The sequence below is a fragment of the Salvia hispanica genome, chromosome 3, assembly GCF_029641045.1.
Source record: "Salvia hispanica isolate PSC_SH4W2 chromosome 3, Shi_PSC_v1, whole genome shotgun sequence".
In the NCBI taxonomy this organism is placed as follows: Eukaryota; Viridiplantae; Streptophyta; class Magnoliopsida; order Lamiales; family Lamiaceae; genus Salvia; species Salvia hispanica.
The window spans coordinates 7,021,314-7,039,428 of NC_142694.1; the positions used below are offsets into that span (position 1 = coordinate 7,021,314).

The 18,115-nt window shown below is 40.2% G+C and overlaps 3 protein-coding genes and 1 long non-coding RNA gene across 7 annotated transcripts; 1 reads left to right on the plus strand and 3 right to left on the minus strand.

The window, feature by feature from the left end:
* Positions 1-313: 313 nt before the first annotated feature.
* Positions 314-2,793, minus strand: LOC125213413 (LEAF RUST 10 DISEASE-RESISTANCE LOCUS RECEPTOR-LIKE PROTEIN KINASE-like 2.4). Its single transcript, XM_089068579.1, has 4 exons — positions 2,052-2,793; positions 1,918-1,947; positions 1,689-1,787; positions 314-1,562 (listed from the first exon to the last, which is right to left on the minus strand). The coding sequence occupies exons 1-4, from the start codon at positions 2,746-2,748 to the stop codon at positions 400-402; spliced, it is 1,989 nt and encodes a 662-aa protein (XP_088924705.1). The 5' UTR covers positions 2,749-2,793; the 3' UTR covers positions 314-399.
* LOC148930036 (uncharacterized) lies at positions 343-3,746 on the plus strand. The gene is made up of 2 exons (XR_016137154.1): positions 343-469; positions 3,527-3,746. It is a non-coding gene; the product is annotated as an uncharacterized LOC148930036 (long non-coding RNA).
* On the minus strand, positions 3,192-6,220 carry LOC125213412 (LEAF RUST 10 DISEASE-RESISTANCE LOCUS RECEPTOR-LIKE PROTEIN KINASE-like 2.2). The gene is made up of 4 exons (XM_048113945.2): positions 5,069-6,220; positions 4,944-4,973; positions 4,661-4,813; positions 3,192-4,539 (listed from the first exon to the last, which is right to left on the minus strand). Exons 1-4 carry the CDS (start codon positions 5,778-5,780, stop codon positions 3,386-3,388), a joined length of 2,049 nt encoding a protein of 682 aa, XP_047969902.2. The 5' UTR covers positions 5,781-6,220; the 3' UTR covers positions 3,192-3,385.
* Positions 6,221-6,366: 146 nt separating this feature from the next.
* LOC125213411 (glutamate synthase [NADH], amyloplastic) lies at positions 6,367-17,048 on the minus strand. 4 transcript variants are annotated; one of them, XM_048113940.2, is made up of 22 exons: positions 16,264-17,047; positions 16,056-16,175; positions 15,719-15,832; positions 15,484-15,636; positions 15,265-15,365; positions 15,086-15,182; positions 14,503-14,612; positions 14,157-14,260; positions 13,832-14,011; positions 13,414-13,757; positions 13,272-13,342; positions 12,711-13,180; positions 11,731-12,600; positions 11,472-11,626; positions 11,030-11,191; positions 9,275-10,873; positions 8,823-9,038; positions 8,469-8,737; positions 8,025-8,330; positions 7,663-7,930; positions 7,110-7,367; positions 6,367-6,938 (listed from the first exon to the last, which is right to left on the minus strand). In XM_048113940.2, the coding sequence occupies exons 1-22, from the start codon at positions 16,648-16,650 to the stop codon at positions 6,669-6,671; spliced, it is 6,624 nt and encodes a 2,207-aa protein (XP_047969897.2). In that variant the 5' UTR covers positions 16,651-17,047; the 3' UTR covers positions 6,367-6,668. The 4 variants fall into 4 exon arrangements, with proteins under 4 accessions (XP_047969897.2, XP_047969898.2, XP_047969899.2 ...); XM_048113943.2 differs by lacking the exons at positions 6,367-6,938; positions 7,110-7,367; positions 7,663-7,930 and having other exon boundaries at positions 8,243-8,369; positions 16,264-17,048; XM_048113941.2 differs by lacking the exons at positions 15,265-15,365; positions 15,484-15,636; positions 15,719-15,832; positions 16,056-16,175; positions 16,264-17,047 and adding an exon at positions 14,888-15,023 and having other exon boundaries at positions 15,108-15,182.
* Between the last annotated feature and the right edge of the window lie 1,067 nt (positions 17,049-18,115).

The following is an 18,115-nucleotide window of genomic DNA, read 5'->3' on the forward strand; positions in this document are numbered from 1 at the left end:
CAAATATGTGGGGCAGAGATTGACTAGTACAACAAATAAATTTTTATATCCATCCATCTCATAAATCCATTGGTTCAAAAAATATTTAGATTTGCAAGTGGTTTATGCCATTTCAGATCAGACTAGAGCTTTCACTATTCATCAGTTTTGGCATGGCTTCAGCCTTCATGGCTATGCTTCCCTTCAGTGATTACACCCTCTATTTAATCTTCCTACAAAACTTCCTAATGAGGTGCCTTAACACAAATTATTTATTCATTACATCTGATTATTATCAAACCAAAAACACAACTATCAGTTTAGTTTCTACACAAGATCAAAGTGCTTTTTTCACGTTCTATTACAAAACTAAGAAGAGATGGATGGAGGAAGGAATGAATGAAGATCGGGACGTAGAGGTCATGCTATGGTAATCTCGAAGTTGCTGGCGTTGTTGTGTTGGAGCAAAGATACAGAATCAGTTGCATCTGTAAGCCAACTCTCTTCCTCATTTCCAGCAATTTGTGTTGATTGTGATGATGGATACTCTGGCATCTGCAGGCGCTCCACGTCACCTTCTAGCATTCCCAACACTTTATTCATTGATGGGCGATCATCTGGACTCATCCTTATACACCATAAAGCAACTATTGTCATCTTCCAAACACTCGCATTCTCATCATTACCATTGTTATCCTGTCCCTTTTCAGTTTCAATCTCCTTGGCTAGATTAAGCTGGTCATATATCCAATATGGAAAATACTTCGTAGAATCATCATTGTTTTGCCTCAACTCTCTGTTTAAGCCTAGCATTTCCATCAATAGCATCCCAAAACTATACACGTCCGCCTTGGAAGAGACTCCGCCAATACTTCTGTTGATGAGTTCTGGGGCAACATACCCTATGGTTCCTCTAGCAACCGTTAAGGTCACTACCTCCTTCTCTACGGAGCATAACTTTGCTAGCCCAAAATCAGAAATTTTGGGGATGAAGTTATGGTCGAGGAGTATGTTATGAGGCTTGATGTCAAAATGAAGAATTTGGATGTCACATCCTCGATGCAAATACTCAATTCCTCGAGCTATTCCAATTGCAATATCAAACTTCGTTTCCCAATTTAGGAAATTCATGTTATCTCCATTGAAGAGATACTTCTCGAGAGAACCATTGGGCATGAAATCGAAGATGAGAGCACGCTTGGAGCCTTGTGCACAATATCCAACAAGTTTTACCACATTGATATGGTGTATCCTTCCAATAGTTGTTATTTCATTCATAAAGTCTTGCCCATTTCCTCCAGATTTTCCTAGCATTTTGACTGCTACATGATGCCCACTTCGTAGCTTTCCTTTGTAAACACAACCATAGCCTCCTTCACCTAGCTTTTCTTGAAAACCTCTTGTCATCCTCTTTATGTCTGAATATGAATATCTGATAGGTGAGAGTTTGTTATCACTTTGAAGGAAGGTTTCTATTGTGTCATATTCGGACAAATGTCGTCTTCGGAATTTGTAAATCAAAAGCCACAACACCAAAGCAGAAATGATAACCCTTGGTGACAAGATGATGAAGTCTGTCATGAGATGAGGAGAATGAAAAAAAAATCATGAAATGCACTAGTAAGTAGTGAGTAAAGCATGAACTAAGAGCGCACCAAAGATGAGTAATAGTTGAGCGTGCAGCGGGTCAAATTTGTCAGGCCCTGCAACCACACTCAGTACTGCTACAATATGATATAAGAGAGCTAACACAGCAAAGAACCCGCAGATGATGAACACAGGAGGGCTTATAACTGCACACAACATACCTGCAATTTATGTTTTGCAACAGCCAGAACTTAGTCATCTGTCTTGATTGATATCAAAATTAGAATTGATAATATAAACAGAAGTGAGGATGGAATATCTTGAGAAGTATACATCAAATGAAGAGCTTACCTATAATGACCAAAAGAATTTGGCGATACTCTGCAGATATACATAACAAGATAAGATTAATAGTGATGAGCACCATTTCCAAAATATAGGAATGATATACATAAATGAAGTGAAGTGCATCCTTTCATGCATACCCCAAATTAATGATATTTTGGATGTTCCACAGTCGGGGCAGAAGATGAGTTCAAATCCATACAAGAGGGACTCATGGATTTCCGAAAGAGAAACATTGTTCAAATTTTTAAAATCCCATGATGTGATCACTATGAGGTCTACTCCACAGGTGTATGGAACCTCTGAGGCCTTCACATGGCCGACCTTGATATAAGCATATCTGTGATGGGATGAATTAGAGGCACACTGAGTAGTGATATCAGTAAAAAGGGATGTATTTCTCAAGGGATTTGGGCAGCTTATAAAGTTTATAGGTAAGGAATTAATCGGGGATAGGTTAGAAAGACGATTGGGATGAGAATAGGTGAAGTTATAGAAATATGTAGAATAGGTGGGAAATGAGCAGATGTCGTCGCTGTTTATGAAAGCATCAACCAGCCTCATGGTGGGCACGCTGTAGTAGTAGTCATTGTTGTAGTTGATGGCTTTGACATAGTATCTGTGGGAATCAAGGGAGAAGTAGGTAACATTGTTTTCACATGCTAATTCTAATATTGGATCACCACACTTGTTGGAGTGGCCCTTGAGGCTGAAAGGATAGCTAATGTTGGGAATGATGCCGCAGGCAGGAGGAGTGCATTTGGCATCATAAGATTCAAACAAGTTGTGGAGTGATAGAAGAAGGAAGAGAGATGAAGTGATAAGGTTTTGATACATGGTTGTTGGAGGAATTGATCAGTTGATGATTGACAAAACCAGACAACCAACTGATTTTGCAGCATACATACTCTGCTATATAGATCTGTTTAGCCTACATATGCCTAGAAAACAAAAGGATTAAACTAATCCCTTGAATCCTCGACATTTGGAAGCATTGTATGTGTCTCAACTCTCAAGTCATACAAAGACAATAATAAGATCCAAAATATGGAGCTAGAGATCATAGTCAGATATTATAAACAAAGGTAAATAAGCACCATATCTCATTATTCTAATGAATTTATGCAGGCCGGACAACTTAAGCTACAAGAAAAAGTCTAAACATATGTTGACAGATGAAATATGCATCTCTGCCGACAAATTAAACCTAGCTAATTGGAGGATAAATTCAATAAAACTATTATCAGAGTGCACATATGGAATTGGACAAATTAGATTGAAAATTATGGTTCTCACTTATAAGTCCAACTGGTGTGACTTTGTACAAATTGTTTATTCAATACATCTGATTATTAACAACCAAAAACAAAACTATATATCAGTTTATTTCTACCTGAGATCATTGCACATTCTCATTCTAGTACAGAATGTAAGAAGAGACTGGAGGGAGGAAGGATGATTGGGACGTAGAGGTTCATGCTATGGTAATCTCGAAGTTGCTGGCGTTGTTGTGATGGAGTAAAGATACAGAATCAGTTGCATCTGTAAGCCAACTCTCTTCCTCATTTCCAGCAATTTGTGTTGATTGTGATGATGGATACTCTGGCATCTGCAGGCACTCCACATCACCTTCTAACATTCCCAACACTTTATTCATTGATGGACGATCATCTGGACTCATCCTTATACAGCACAAAGCAACTATTGTCATCTTCCGAACACTCCCATTCTCATCATTACCATTGTTATCTTGTCCCTTTTCAATTTCAATCTCCTTGGCTTGATTAAGCTGGTCATAGATCCAATATGGGAAATACTTTGTAGAATCATCATTATTTTGCCTCAACTCTCTGTTTAAGCCCAGCATTTCCATCAACAGCATCCCAAAGCTATACACGTCCGCCTTGGAAGAGACTCTGCCAATACTTCTGTTGATGAGTTCTGGGGCAACATACCCTATGGTTCCTCTAGCGACCGTTAAGGTCACTACCTCCTTCTCTACGGAGCATAACTTTGCTAGCCCAAAATCAGATATTTTGGGGATGAAGTTATGGTCGAGGAGTATGTTATGAGGCTTGATGTCAAAATGAAGAATTTGGATGTCACATCCCCGATGCAAATACTCAATTCCTCTAGCTATTCCAACTGCAATATGAAACTTTGTTTCCCAATTTAGGAAATCCATATTATCTCGATTGAAGAGATACTTCTCGAGAGAACCATTGGGCATGAAATCAAAGATGAGAGCACGCTTAGAGCCTTGTGCACAATATCCAACAAGTTTCACCACATTGATATGGTGTATCCTTCCAATAGTTGCTATTTCATTCATAAAGTCTTGCCCATTTCCTCCGGATTTTCCGAGCATTTTAACTGCTACATGTTGCCCACTTCGAAGCTTTCCTTTATAAACATAACCATAGCCACCTTCACCTAGTTTTTCTTGAAAACCTCTTGTCATTCTCTTTATGTCTGAATATGAATATCTGATTGGTGATAGTTTGTTATCACTTTGGAGGAAGGTCTCTATTGTGTTATATTCGGACAAATGTCTTCTTCGGAATTTGTAAATCAAAAGCCACAACACCAAAGCAGAAATGGCAACCCTTGGTGACAAGATGATGAAGTCTGTCAAGAGATGAGTAACAGAGAAAATGATGAAATGCAGTATGCTTTGTAATATTTATGTATCTTATAAATGACTGCTTGAAATAGTAAGTAGTGAGTAGAGCATGAAGTGAAAGCGAACCAATGATAAGTACTACTTCAGCAAGCAACGGGTTAAATTGGTTGGGCTCTACAAGCGCAGTCACTACTGATACAATATGATATAAGAGTGCTAATATAGCAATGAATCCACAGATGGTGAATAGAGGAGGGCTTACAGCTGCACACAGCAGACCTACAGTTTATGTTTTCCAACAGCCTGAATTTAGTCATCTGTCTTGATTGATATCAAAATTAAAATTGATAAAGAAAACATATATGAGGATGGAATATTTTGTGAAGCATATATATAATGAAGACCTTACCTAGAATGACAACAAGAAATTGTCGATGCTCTGCAGATATACATACAAGATAAGAGTAGTAATGTCAGCACCAATATATAGGAATGATATTCATATATGAGTGACCGAGTGCACCCTTTGCTTACCGAAAACATTGAAGTTTTGGGAAGGTCCACAGGATGGGCAGATCCTGAGTTCGAATCCATACAAGAGGGACTCATGGATTTCTGAAAGCGAAACATTGTTCAAATCCTTAAAACTATACCAGGATGTCATCGCTATGAGGTCTACTCCACAGGCATATGGAACCTCTGAGGCATTCATGTGGCCGACCTTGATATAAGCATATTTGTGATGTGATGAATTAGAGACACAATGAGTGGTGATATCAGTGAAGAAGGATGAATTGGTCAAGGGATTTGGGCAGCTTATAAAGTTAATAGGTAAGGAATGAAATGGGGATAGGTTAGAAAGACGCCTGGGATGACCATAGATGAAGTTATAGTTATATGTAGAAAAGGTGGGAAACGAGCAGATGTCGTCATTATTTATGGAAGCATCAACCAGCCTTATGGTAGAGTCGTCGTAATTGCTATTGTTGCCGAAGTTGATTGCTTTGACATAGTATTTGTGAGAATTGAGGGAGAAGTAGGTCACATTATTTTCACATGCTAATTCTAATATTGAATCACCGCAGTTGTTGGAGTCGCCCTTGAGGCCGAAAGGGTAGCTGATATTGGAAATGATGCCGCACACAGAAGGAGTGCATTTGGCATCACAAGATTCAAACAAATTATGGAGCGAAAGAATGAGAGATGCCGTGCTGAGGAAGATGAGATTTTGATGAGTTGTGATCATGGTTGGAGGAATTAATCGGTTGGAGAACAACTGATTTTGAAGCAGAACCTACATACATACTCCACTATATATATTTGGAGCAGCACAAAACCTTCATTATCACATGTCAAAGGAAAATCTAACCGATACACCAAATAATGACTGTCTGTTTTCCCTACATAAATCGACAAAGGAAAAAGTTAAAAATAACCTAATTAAGTGTTATCCTTATGAAATAGAAGGATAAAATTAATCCCACGACATTTGTCGTCCCTGAAATGGAAGCATTCTGTGTCTCGAGTCAAATACTAAGACAATAATAAGATCCAAAATATCCCCCTAGAGATCATAGTCGGATATTATAAACAAACCTAAATACATAATATTATGATATTCATGCAGGCTCAGCACAGACGACTTAAGCAATATGGAAAAATTCAGCACATATGTTGACAGATAAAATATGCACTTCTGTCGATAAATTATTTGATAAATCTAGCTAATTGCAGGATTAATTCAAAAGTTTCATCAGAGATTCAGAGTGTGCATGATTAATTGGGCAAATTAGATTTTAAAATCATTGTTCTTCATAATAGCAAAAGAATAATGAAGTAAAATTCCCAGCAACATTGATGATAGATTACTGCTTAAAAGATGAGAGAACCTGTACAATATTGTTTATTCCATAAAGCTTGGCATAGTCTGCCAGCACTTCCAACACCAACAATTATATTTCCAACTTATAAACACCGCTGCATAAGCATTCCTCCTCCTTCCCTTCAAAACCCCCATCCCTCGGCATCTGTTTTGGTTGGTTTGGATCATCTGCAGTTCTGAATTCATAGAGCGACCACTCCAACTAGCAGCATTCCGACAACACAGTTCAGCTTATTGGATATCCCAAGCAGACTATGTCTTCACAGTTTGCCTCCTGTTGCCTTGCTGCTGCTTTGTGAGTCCTTCCTGTCCATCAGTGCCGTCATTCTCGTCTCCAAGAAGATATTGGTCAACCCGAGCAGCTGCTTGCCTGCCTTCAGATATTGCCCAGACCACCAGTGACTGTCCGCGTCGGCAATCCCCAGCAGCAAAGACACCTTCAACATTGGTTGAGAAGCGACCGTAGTCAGCTTTGAAGTTTGATCGGTTGTCTTTGTCCACTCCAAGTTTGTCAGCGACCGTCTGAGAAAGGACCAGAATTGTTGTTAGAGTAGAATCGGTGTTTACATGTTTGCATGCACAGCAGCAGTAGATACTATGTCCAACCAAAATAGAACACAGATCTTGTTGCACCAGGGTTGAAGAGAAAGGGGAAGTTCAATAATGACAACATTATTATAAGATAATGCTAACCTCTTCAGGACCCAGAAATCCCATTGCGAGCAGGACTAAATCAGCTTCAATAATTTCTTCGGAACCTTCGACTTCCTTGAATTGGAACCTTCCACTGGCATCCTTCTCCCAACTGACGCGCACAACCTCAAGTCCTCTTAATGTTCCATTCTCATCTCCAATAAAACGTTTTGTCAACACTTCATAAGACCTTGGGTCCTGACCAAACTTGGTAGCAGCTTCCTGATGCCCATAATCTACACGGAATACCCGTGGCCACTGCCAATTTTGAAGAAACAGAAAGTTCATTTTGTTGCCCGGGAAGCTAGTCAAAGAAATATAGGAGAGAAAGAAAGGAGGAAACTAATGAAGAATGGAAAAAGCAGAGATGGAGAACGAACTTAAGCCAGAACAAATGATGTCATTATTCACTCAACATAACTTCAGCAGGACCAAAAGTTAGCAGAAGTGGTTCAATTTGAAATATGATAACGAATATTAACAACCGCTATAAAGTAGCCCAAAAGGGTAAGATTTTGTAATGCAGATACTGGAAGCAGAAAAAAGTTTAAACCTGAGGCCAAGGGTTGCCTGGAGCCCTGGTAGCTGGTGGTTTAGGGAGAAGTTCTAGATTTACAATGCTGGTGCACCCATGTCTGATTGATGTCCCGATACAGTCCGTGCCAGTGTCACCTCCACCAATCACCACTACTTTCTTTCCCTTGGCAGAGATGTACTTTCCATCCTGAAGATTGCTATCAAGAAGGCTTTTTGTATTTGCATGAAGAAACTCCATGGCAAAATGGACTCCAGAAAGATCTCTCCCAGGAACAGGAAGGTCCCTGCAAAATTGGCACATGGGTAGGTTATCTATGTACTCAATCTCGTAATATTATTGATAGTATTCAATGAATTGCAGAAATCAATTTTGCGCACCTTGGTTTTGTGGCTCCCACCGCCAACACAATTGCATCATGCTCTTCACGAAGCTGATCTATAGAGTATAGTGGATCTTTTCCTACATTAGCGTTAACTACAAATTTCACTCCTTCCTTTTCCATGAGATTAACCCGTCTCTGAACTACATCAATTTTGTCAGTCTTCATGTTCGGCACACCATACATCATTAATCCACCAATTCTGTCAGCACGCTCAAAAACTGTCACAGAGTGTCCTTTTTTATTTAACTGATCAGCAGCAGCCAAACCAGCAGGCCCACTTCCAACAATCGCAACTCTTTTTCTAAAATAGGTAAAGTTAAATCAGAGTTAAATTCCACATCTGAAATGAAATAATATATTTATGTATAAGTATAATTATCCGAAACCTAATGCAAATACAAAACTGCATTACTGCAGCATTCCAAGGAAAAAGGCATACCCTGATCTTGTCTGAGGAGGCTGGGGTACCATCCACCCCTCCTCAAAAGCTTTATCAATAATAGAGCACTCAATTGATTTGATAGACACAGGATTTTCTATGATACCAAGTACACAAGATCCTTCACAAGGAGCAGGGCATACACGACCTGTGAACTCTGGGAAGTTGTTAGTTTCCAAAAGTCTATCCAATGCTTCTCGCCATCTGTTCTGGTAAACCAACTCATTGAATTCTGGTATCTTATTTCCAAGAGGGCATCCAGAATTCTCCTGCAAGACAAAATCCCATTTATAACAACTTAGGCCTTAGTCCTCAAGATGATTCTTCTTACAAGTACTGCAGAACTTCTGTTACCTGATGACAAAAAGGAGTACCGCAATCCATACAGCGAGCCGACTGTGTTTTCAACAATGGTCCTGGTTTTGATTCCTCCATAACTTCATTCCAGTCATTCATCCTAACAGTCGGGTCCCTGTACGAAACGCCCTCCCTCTCATATGCAACAAAACCCCGATGTTTGACAGCATCAGGAACCCTAGTTGGCCTCTTTTCTGGTTCTTGTTCCTCAACCTATCCAATCAAAAAATTAAAAATGGATCTTCATGATTGGTACAAAGTTCAAAACACATAGGTCAACTTAGTAAACTGCACTTGATGAATGCACTAGTAAAAAACTGTGTAGGTCAAACTGTCAAGGCACAGTTTTTGCAATGTCTCTGCACCTGTGAACTCATTTCTGTCCTAGCATGCAGCACAGGATGAGGATTTCACAAAGCAAGCAGCCAACTAAGTGCCTCAAAAAATACCTGGGGAGTTTCATTGATAGATGCTGCTGCCATCTTCTTAAGCTCTTCAAAAGCATCCTTCTCCTTCAACTCTGCTTCTTCTTCTGCCTCGGCCTCTTTGGCTGCAACTTCAGTTGTCTTCTCTGAAATTTCATCCACTTTCTTATTTGCTAGAATGCGTTTATAGTCACGAGGGAAGACCTTGACAAACTTCTTAAGAAGGGAATCAAAATCTGAAAGGACATCCCTAGCTAATTGGCTGTTTGTGTGACGCTGATGCTGTTGTATCATCATTCTGAGCATCAAAATATCATCTTCATCTTCCACTGGATCAAGATCTACCAACTCTTGATTGCACCGAGAACTGAAAGTTGAATCAACATCAAGAACGTAGGCAATGCCCCCACTCATGCCAGCAGCAAAATTTCTACCAGTCTTTCCCAGCACTACAACAGTGCCCCCAGTCATGTACTCACATCCATGATCACCAACACCTTCAACTACAGCTTTAACACCAGAATTACGAACAGCAAATCTTTCTGCTGCCATTCCATTAAAATAAGCCTCCCCATTTGTGCCCCCATAAAGAGCTACATTACCAATGACAATATTTTCCTTCGGATCGAAGTTGCTACCTTTAGGGGGGTATACAATAATTCTCCCTCCTGACAGGCCCTTCCCTACATAATCATTGCTATCCCCTTCAAGCTCCAATGTAATGCCAGGACATAGAAAAGCACCAAGACTCTGACCTGCACTTCCATTAAGTTTGATATGAATTGTATCTGAAGGAAGTCCCGCCATTCGATAGCGTTTCGTCACTTCATGGCTTAGCATGGTTCCAACTGCTCGGTTTACATTGCATACAGGAGATTCAATGTATACAGAAACACTTTTATCCAAGGCAGGTTTAGCTAAAGTTATTAGTTTGTTGTCTAAAGCCATGTCCAGCCCATGGTCCTGTTTCTGCACGCAATACTGCGCAGCATCTGGTCTGATGTCAGCAGCTGGGCGAAGTAGAAGGGACAGATCAATGTTCTTAAGCTTCTCATTGTTTTTTGCCACGTCTTTATCCAGTTCAAGCATGTCTGCACGGCCAACCATTTCATTGAGTGTTCGAAAACCAAGCTGAGACATAATCTCCCTTAATTCCTCTGCCAGCATGAAGAAGAAGTTGATGACATGTTCAGGTTCACCAGCAAACTTTTCCCTAAGAACTGGATCTTGAGTTGCGATACCAACAGGGCATGTGTTTTTGTGGCATTTTCGCATCATGATGCAACCCAGCGTTATGAGGGGAGCAGTGCTGAAACCAAACTCCTCCGCACCAAGAAGCGCAGCAACAGCTACATCTCGTCCAGTCTTCAGTTGGCCATCAGTCTGAAGAACAGTTCGACCACGAAGATCATTCGCCACTAAGGTTTGATGTGTCTCTGCTAGACCAAGTTCCCAAGGAACACCAGCACTTTTTATGCCTGTCCATCTTGAAGCCCCGGTACCGCCGTCATGACCAGAAATCAGAACATGATCAGCATGACCCTTAACAACCCCACTGGCAATCACTCCCACACCAGCTTCAGAAACCAACTTCACACTAATGCGGGCATCAGGATTTGCATTCTGCAAAAATTATAACAGAAAATTCATGAAAGCCAGATTGACAACCAATGCATAAGTGGACAACCATGATGATGATATACAATCATTCCCAACATATCCACATTCAAGTAAATTACTAAAAGATAAGAGTAAAACTGACGAGGCATGGAAATATACCTTGAGGTCGTGAATCAGTTGTGCTAGATCTTCAATGGAATAAATGTCATGATGGGGAGGAGGACTGATAAGGCCCACACCAGCTGTAGAATTCCTAGTTACAGCAATGTCACCAATTACCTTGTGTCCTGGAAGTTCACCTCCTTCACCAGGTTTTGCTCCCTGCATCATGAAATCTCAAATGTCAAAAACGTACTAATCATTTGGTATAAAACATGTGAAATGAACATTCTCACCAAATGCCAAATTCAGGTATCATTAAATGATGCAAAGACACCACAAGGTGCTTTGCTGACACGGCGTCATCTGTCCATGACGTAAATTCATAAACAAAAGACTGTTGTTCCTACCCAAGCACAGGAGATAAAAGAAAGGCATGACAAGACAACAGAACAGATCCATGCAAATCCCCTTTTAGATGAAAAGGATAACATATGAGTACCTGAGCCATCTTTATTTGTAATTCATCCGCATTTGTAAGATAATAGCTGGAAACTCCAAATCTTCCACTGGCAACCTGTTTTATGGAACTCCTCTTTGGATTTCGTGAACCATCTGCAAGAGGCTCCATACGAGATGGTTCTTCACCTCCCTCACCTGTTTGCAATAGGTTAAAAATACATAGACAGCTTAGATGAAGTTTCATGTATTGCAAAAGAACAATGAACAAGCAATTGAGGCACATTGCAACCGAAGATTACCAGTGTTCGACTTTCCCCCAATCTGGTTCATTGCTTCAGCCAGTGTTGTGTGAGCCTCCAATGAGATAGAACCATAGCTCATTGCTCCAGTACAAAAACGTTTTACAATCTCGCTAGCTGGTTCAACTTCTTCAAGAGGAACCTTTACCTCAGCTTCTTTAAATTTCAGAAGCCCTCTCAAATTACATGACTTATTCAGTTCCTGAACACGGTTAGAGTACTCTTTATAGGCAGCTACACTGTTTGATTTAGCAGCCTCTTGTAACTTTGAAATGGCAAGGGGATCATTTAAGTGGATCTCACCACCTTTTCTCCAGTGATAATCTCCTGGATTAGGAAGTGCTATGGCCTCAGCACTACCAGGTGGTAAGGCACGCGTTGGGAAGGCCAGCTCATGCAAGTGAAGTGCATCAAGTGCGAGTGCTTCAAAAGTTGCACCCTCCACTCTGCTTGGAGTTCCTATAAAACAACGTTCCATCACCTCTGATGACAGGCCAACGGCCTCAAATATCTGAGCACCCTTATATGAGGCCAGAGTTGAAATACCCATCTTGGCTAGAACCTTCATCATGCCATAGTTGCTTGCCTTATAATATTTCTTGACAAGCTCATCCTTTGAGTGGAACTCACCAGTTGGTTTGGGAGGAATTTTCCCATCAACTTGCAATCTCCAAATGGCTTCTACGGCCAAGTAAGGACAGATTGCATCTGCACCAAATCCTACAAGTGTACAAAAATGATGCACTTCCCGGGGCTCCGCAGATTCAATAATCAATGCAACACGAGTTCGTTCAAGCTTCTTCACTAAGTGATGATGTACGGCACCAACAGCCAAGAGGGAGCTAACCGCAACACGCTTTGGTGAGAAAGCTGCATTATACAAGAATCGAAGATACTAGTAACTAAAAAAATTATGATAAAAGGAACAAGAAAATAAGGCACAATTATAACCATATCTTCCAAGTTTCAGGATGGACTACCTCGATCAGAAAGCACCAGAGTCGTATATCCTTCCTTGATTGCATCATGTGCTTCGTTACATATCCTGTCTAGGGTCTCCTCCAAGCCCTTCCTACCACAATCCTTGGAGTAGGTAATGTCAAGAACTTTACTTTTCCAGCCTCGGTAGTTCATCTTTTTCATTGCTTCCATTTCATCAATGGTTAGGAGAGGTCCTTTCAGTGACAGGCGATGGCATTGTTCTTCTGTGGTCTCTGTCAGATCGCCTTCTGGACCAATCATGCATTCCGTGGAGGTAACAATCTTCTCCCGAATAGGGTCTATTGGAGGGTTAGTGACCTGAGCAAACATCTGCTTGAAGTACTCGAATGTAAGTTTCTCCCTGTTAGACATCACAGCCAATGGAGCATCATTCCCCATTGAACCGAGGGCCTCAATGCCATCTTTTGCCATTGGCAGTAAAAGCATTTCCAGAGATTCCACAGTATAACTGCACAGAGACAACATGTATTCAATCATGAGCAACAAAAAATGAAATATACATCACCCACAAATATATGTATATATATGAGACAAAGTACCCAAACGCCTTCAATGGTGACAAAATCCCATGCATTCCCATGTTTTCCATATCTTCGTCATCAGAAGATGCCTAAAAAGTTGTGAATTGTTAACTTGTGAGAATGAGTATAAGATCAATGATGGGACTGAAAATTTGCTAACCGGTAAAACACCAGCTATAGTAGGATGAGTTCGGTCTGATTCTGGAACGGATTCAACTATGTCCTTCAATTGCAGCTTTTGCCTCTTTAGCCACTCACCATAAGGTCTTGCGAGTGAGTATTGTTGCTTCAGGGCTTCATCATCAACCACAACATGCTTCTCAAAATCAACAAGAAGCATCATACCAGGATTAAGTCTTCCTTTTCTGGCTACATCTTCTGGGGGGATGTCAACGACGCCTACTTCACTTGCCATGATAACTCTGCCACTGTGTGTAACATAAAATCTACCAGGACGTAACCCATTTCTGTCTAATGTTGCTCCAAGATAGTGTCCATCGGTAACTGCAAATCATCTATGTAAGAGCCAAGCAAAAATTAGTCTGGTGTAATTATATTACTCTTCAAAAAGGACATACATGATATAAGAGCAGGACCATCCCATGGCTCCATCAGAGCTGAGAAATATTCATAAAGAGCCCTTCGGTCAGGGTCCATATTTTTATCATTTTGCCAGGCTTCGGGGATCATCATCATCATAGCTTCGGGGAGACTTCTACCAGCTCTAACCAAAAGCTCAAGTACACCATCAAATGAACCTAAATGCAATTCCATAGTAATATTTTTAGTCAGCACCTAATAGGGGCATCAAGCCATTGGAATTGAAGGTAATTATGCCTCTAGTCACTAAGTTTGTGACCATTCATGCATGTGCGCAAAGTAATAGTTAGGTTAATCAAGAACCTGAGTCAGAAGAGCTGGCATCTACAATTGGCAGAAGCTTCTTCATCTCAGTCTTTGACAGGCCAAGTTCCTTACATTTCAGAAGGCCCTCGCGTGCCCTCATCCTATTAAGTAGGCAGCATCAAGTCAATAAGCTTTATGCTCATCGCGATAAAAACTAAATGAAGTTGCTCTAATGGTCCACTGTATCATTTATCAGATATCTAGATTAACTTCACGAAATATTGTGAAGTGTGAACGCATCAAGTTTGCTGATTATTGTAGAGTCTGAATGAAAAAAAAGTTTCTGTGGGAAAAACATTCACAATAAGTGCGATAAAGACTACCACATAGAAACAAAACCTACCAATTGACGTTGCCTCGAAGTGTATTTATCTCTCCATTGTGACCAAGGACCCGCATCGGCTGAGCTCGATCCCAGCTAGGGAATGTGTTTGTTGAGAATCTAGAGTGTATCTGCATATCCAGAGCAAAAATATTTTAAAGATTCCATTGATGAAAAGTAAGTCGGTATCATACTCTCTGAGGAATAAAGTCTTGTCTTCAGCGCTCTTAACTTGAACATAGAGCAGGGATATTTCATATAATATCCATGACCTAGTCTACCTAGTCCGATCATATTCACCTCTCCACCATACAACAGGTTTGATCTTAAAAATGGATCATAGCAGAAAAGCACCAAGTTTCTGCAAATATTATGTACTTCATAATGAGTTTCCTTACCAACTCACCCCAAGTATCCAATCCAGCATCCAAAATCAAATAGTGATCAAGGGTGTGGAAGAACTTAAGAGATCATTCATACGTCAATGCCTCAGAAGTCATTCCTCTACCTTGCATTGCTTCAGTTAATCGGTTGATCCCACGCTGTTCGTTGTTGAAGTGTGGAGTCAGCAGATAATTAAAAAGAGAATGGATAAAATATTTACCAGGGCCATGTAGCTCGTAAACCTTTCATTGCCAAGATCTGCATAATAATATTCCTTCAACTGTTCAGGTTTCAGCTGACCCTTGTAGACAACAGTCCTGTTAAAAAGCATAATAAAGTCAAACAAAATCCTTCGCCAACAAACTTAGTTTTAACATCACACTTCCACAGAGCACTAACCTGGACGACAGAGAACATATGTAAAAGTCTCTAACCCCACCATGCTGAAGGTTCAATGCAGCTCGGATTGCTACCATAGAAATCCTCCTTAATATATACATCTGCGATAGTATAATAGCAAAATTCGTTTAGTGAAAACAGAGACGAGAAGAGAAAAACCTGCAATTTCATTATTTAAGTGTATTTAAGATATTATTCTCAGAACTAGTAATTAGACACCTGTTGTTCAAAATCGGCCTTAGACCGTGGAGTGGCTGTAAGAAAAACTTGTTCGATGACAGGTTCTGTCTGCAAAGCAGACTTGCCCAATCCTGAGTTGTCTGTGGGCACAAGACGCCACCCAAGAACTGAGTGGCCAAGTGATTCTGCCACCTACAGTGTAAACGAAGATTTGTCAGAAATTCAGAATGAAGCATGGGAGAAAGGTGGGCATATCCAAAGTTGCTGTATTTACCTTTGTGAATACAATTTTACTTTGTTCCCTCCGACTGTCCGAAACAGGCAAGAAAAACATGCCGACTGCATATTCCCCAGGTGGGGGCAACTCAAATCCAGCATCTTTCGCAGCCTGAAATTAAAAGAAAAACAGATATCAATAGGCTTGCTCAGAAACATACAGGTCATTTATCTCATTAGTTAGGTTCAACATTCATTAAATCCATTTTAAACCTCTTAGATACAACGAACGAATGAAAAAAGAGACCATCACAAAACCATATCCTTGCTTGGGTAATTGGTTCTTTTCAATTTTCAATACTAAATATGTAGCTAAATTCAAGAAATATAGAAACCTCTCTGTAGAATTCATGAGGAACGCCAACAAGAATTCCAGCTCCATCTCCGGTGTTTGTCTCACAGCCACACGCACCTCTGTGGGTCATACGCACTAACATCTCTATAGCATCCGTCACCTGGACAGCCAAAACTCCCAATCATTTACGGGAAAATCCATATACAAATTATTATCAACTCGTCTTGTTCATTTAACTACAACTGTACCGTTTTACGGCTGCTTTCACCAGAAAGTTCCGCCACAAACCCGACTCCACACGAATCCTTGTCGAATGCCGGATCATACAACCCGAGCGGCTTCTCCGGCACCTGAGACATCGAATTCTTCGCGACAAACCGCAGCTTCGGTGAACGGCCCAGCCCATCCGCCTGCCAAAACTGCATCCTCTCCATCCCGGGACTGCTCCGCAGCTTCGTGCCGTTGACAAACCTGTTGTCCAGGTTCACCATCCTATGCTTCGACGCAAATGCACGCGGCACCCTCACCCTGCGGGATAAAGCCGCCACCACATTCAGCTGATGGCTCGGCGCGCAGACCGGCTTCATCATGCCGCCGCCTCTCACATGAACCCCCGATCCTGACACCGCCGACATCGTTCTCGCGGTTCCCGAATCCACCAAAACCTCTTTATATGTCTTATACTGTTATAATGTTACTGTATAATCGATTTTAATTACACAAATTTATAGGCGTCCGTGTATCAGATCTAGCGATATTTCAGGTCAATTCAACCAGAATTTCAGGAAACCGACCAGGAAAAACAAAATCGATATACTAATCAAGGCAAATCAGAGACGGAGGAGGCAACTGAGATATAAATAAGCGAAACACAGAGACAGATTCCTTATTTTTGACGACTACGGCGTTAACTTCAATATATGGAGAGCTATATGCAGGCTAAAAGAAAGTGCAAGCGGTATCTAGGGCAGATGAGATATGCTCGCAGTAGAAAATCGCCGCCGCGAGCTGGTGGTGAGTTGGATGGATATAGCCTCGCCGAGGAAATGAGGTGCGAATTTATAGAAGGACAAACACGCACAGCACTTGCTGCTTGTGGGGTCCACGTATATCATTTTCGTTTTCTTTTTTTTTTTTTGTTCTTTTCAGGTAATCAAGATTACTACTTTTACTCCTAATTACCGTAAAGTATTAAATTCATTAAGAATCCGTATTGTTAAGCTAAATCGGCTTTGCTGTTCATGCATTGAGGCTCAAATGAGCAATCAGGTACTACATGGATCGATGATAAATATTTCAAATAGATACTGTACTTATTTGAAAGGATTTAATTAATATGTGGAGCAAGAGAATTAAGAATATGATCGGCTATTTATAACTTTTTTTATCCATTTGCATCAATTCCATATTTTCACGGGTTTTGGTTTTTTGAAGTTTGGGTTGATCAATGAATATAGAGTTTGGATGACATGAACATTGGCTATAACCAAAGTCAACCAAATCACCAAATTTCGATTTTCTGCAAATAATGGTAAAATATGAGTATCGTAAAATCGAAGCAGTTTTGAGTTGGCAATTTATGAATAAGAAATCAATGAATTGTAGAGCTAATTTCATTTGGATTTTATTGAAATTCAACAAATAAATATCATAAATACAATGTTACATTCGAATAATAATTTAAAATTTGTGCACTTGTTTTCTGTCGTTAATTTTTCATTTCAAAGATTCAAACAAAATATTTGAGTTTAATTTTAAAAGTTTCGAAAAAAATATAGATTTAGAGAAGCGGCTAATTGAAGCTCCTGGTTTTTTTTATGCGGCCAACAGCTACTGTTTGATGAAAATTGTTAATGCATAATCTTTCAAAATTCATTAACTAATAAAGGAATACTTGTTTCTTAAAATATCTAACGGAATCAAATGAAACTTCATTATTTACTTTTTGAGTAAAGATCAAATATGGTCCCTAACATATGGCCGTTTTATCAATTTGATCCTAAGCATTATCTTTTTTATTATTTGATCTCTCACAAATGAATTCGAACCCGAATCGGTCCTCACATAACAGAACCGTCTAAAACTAACGGTCAATGGCAT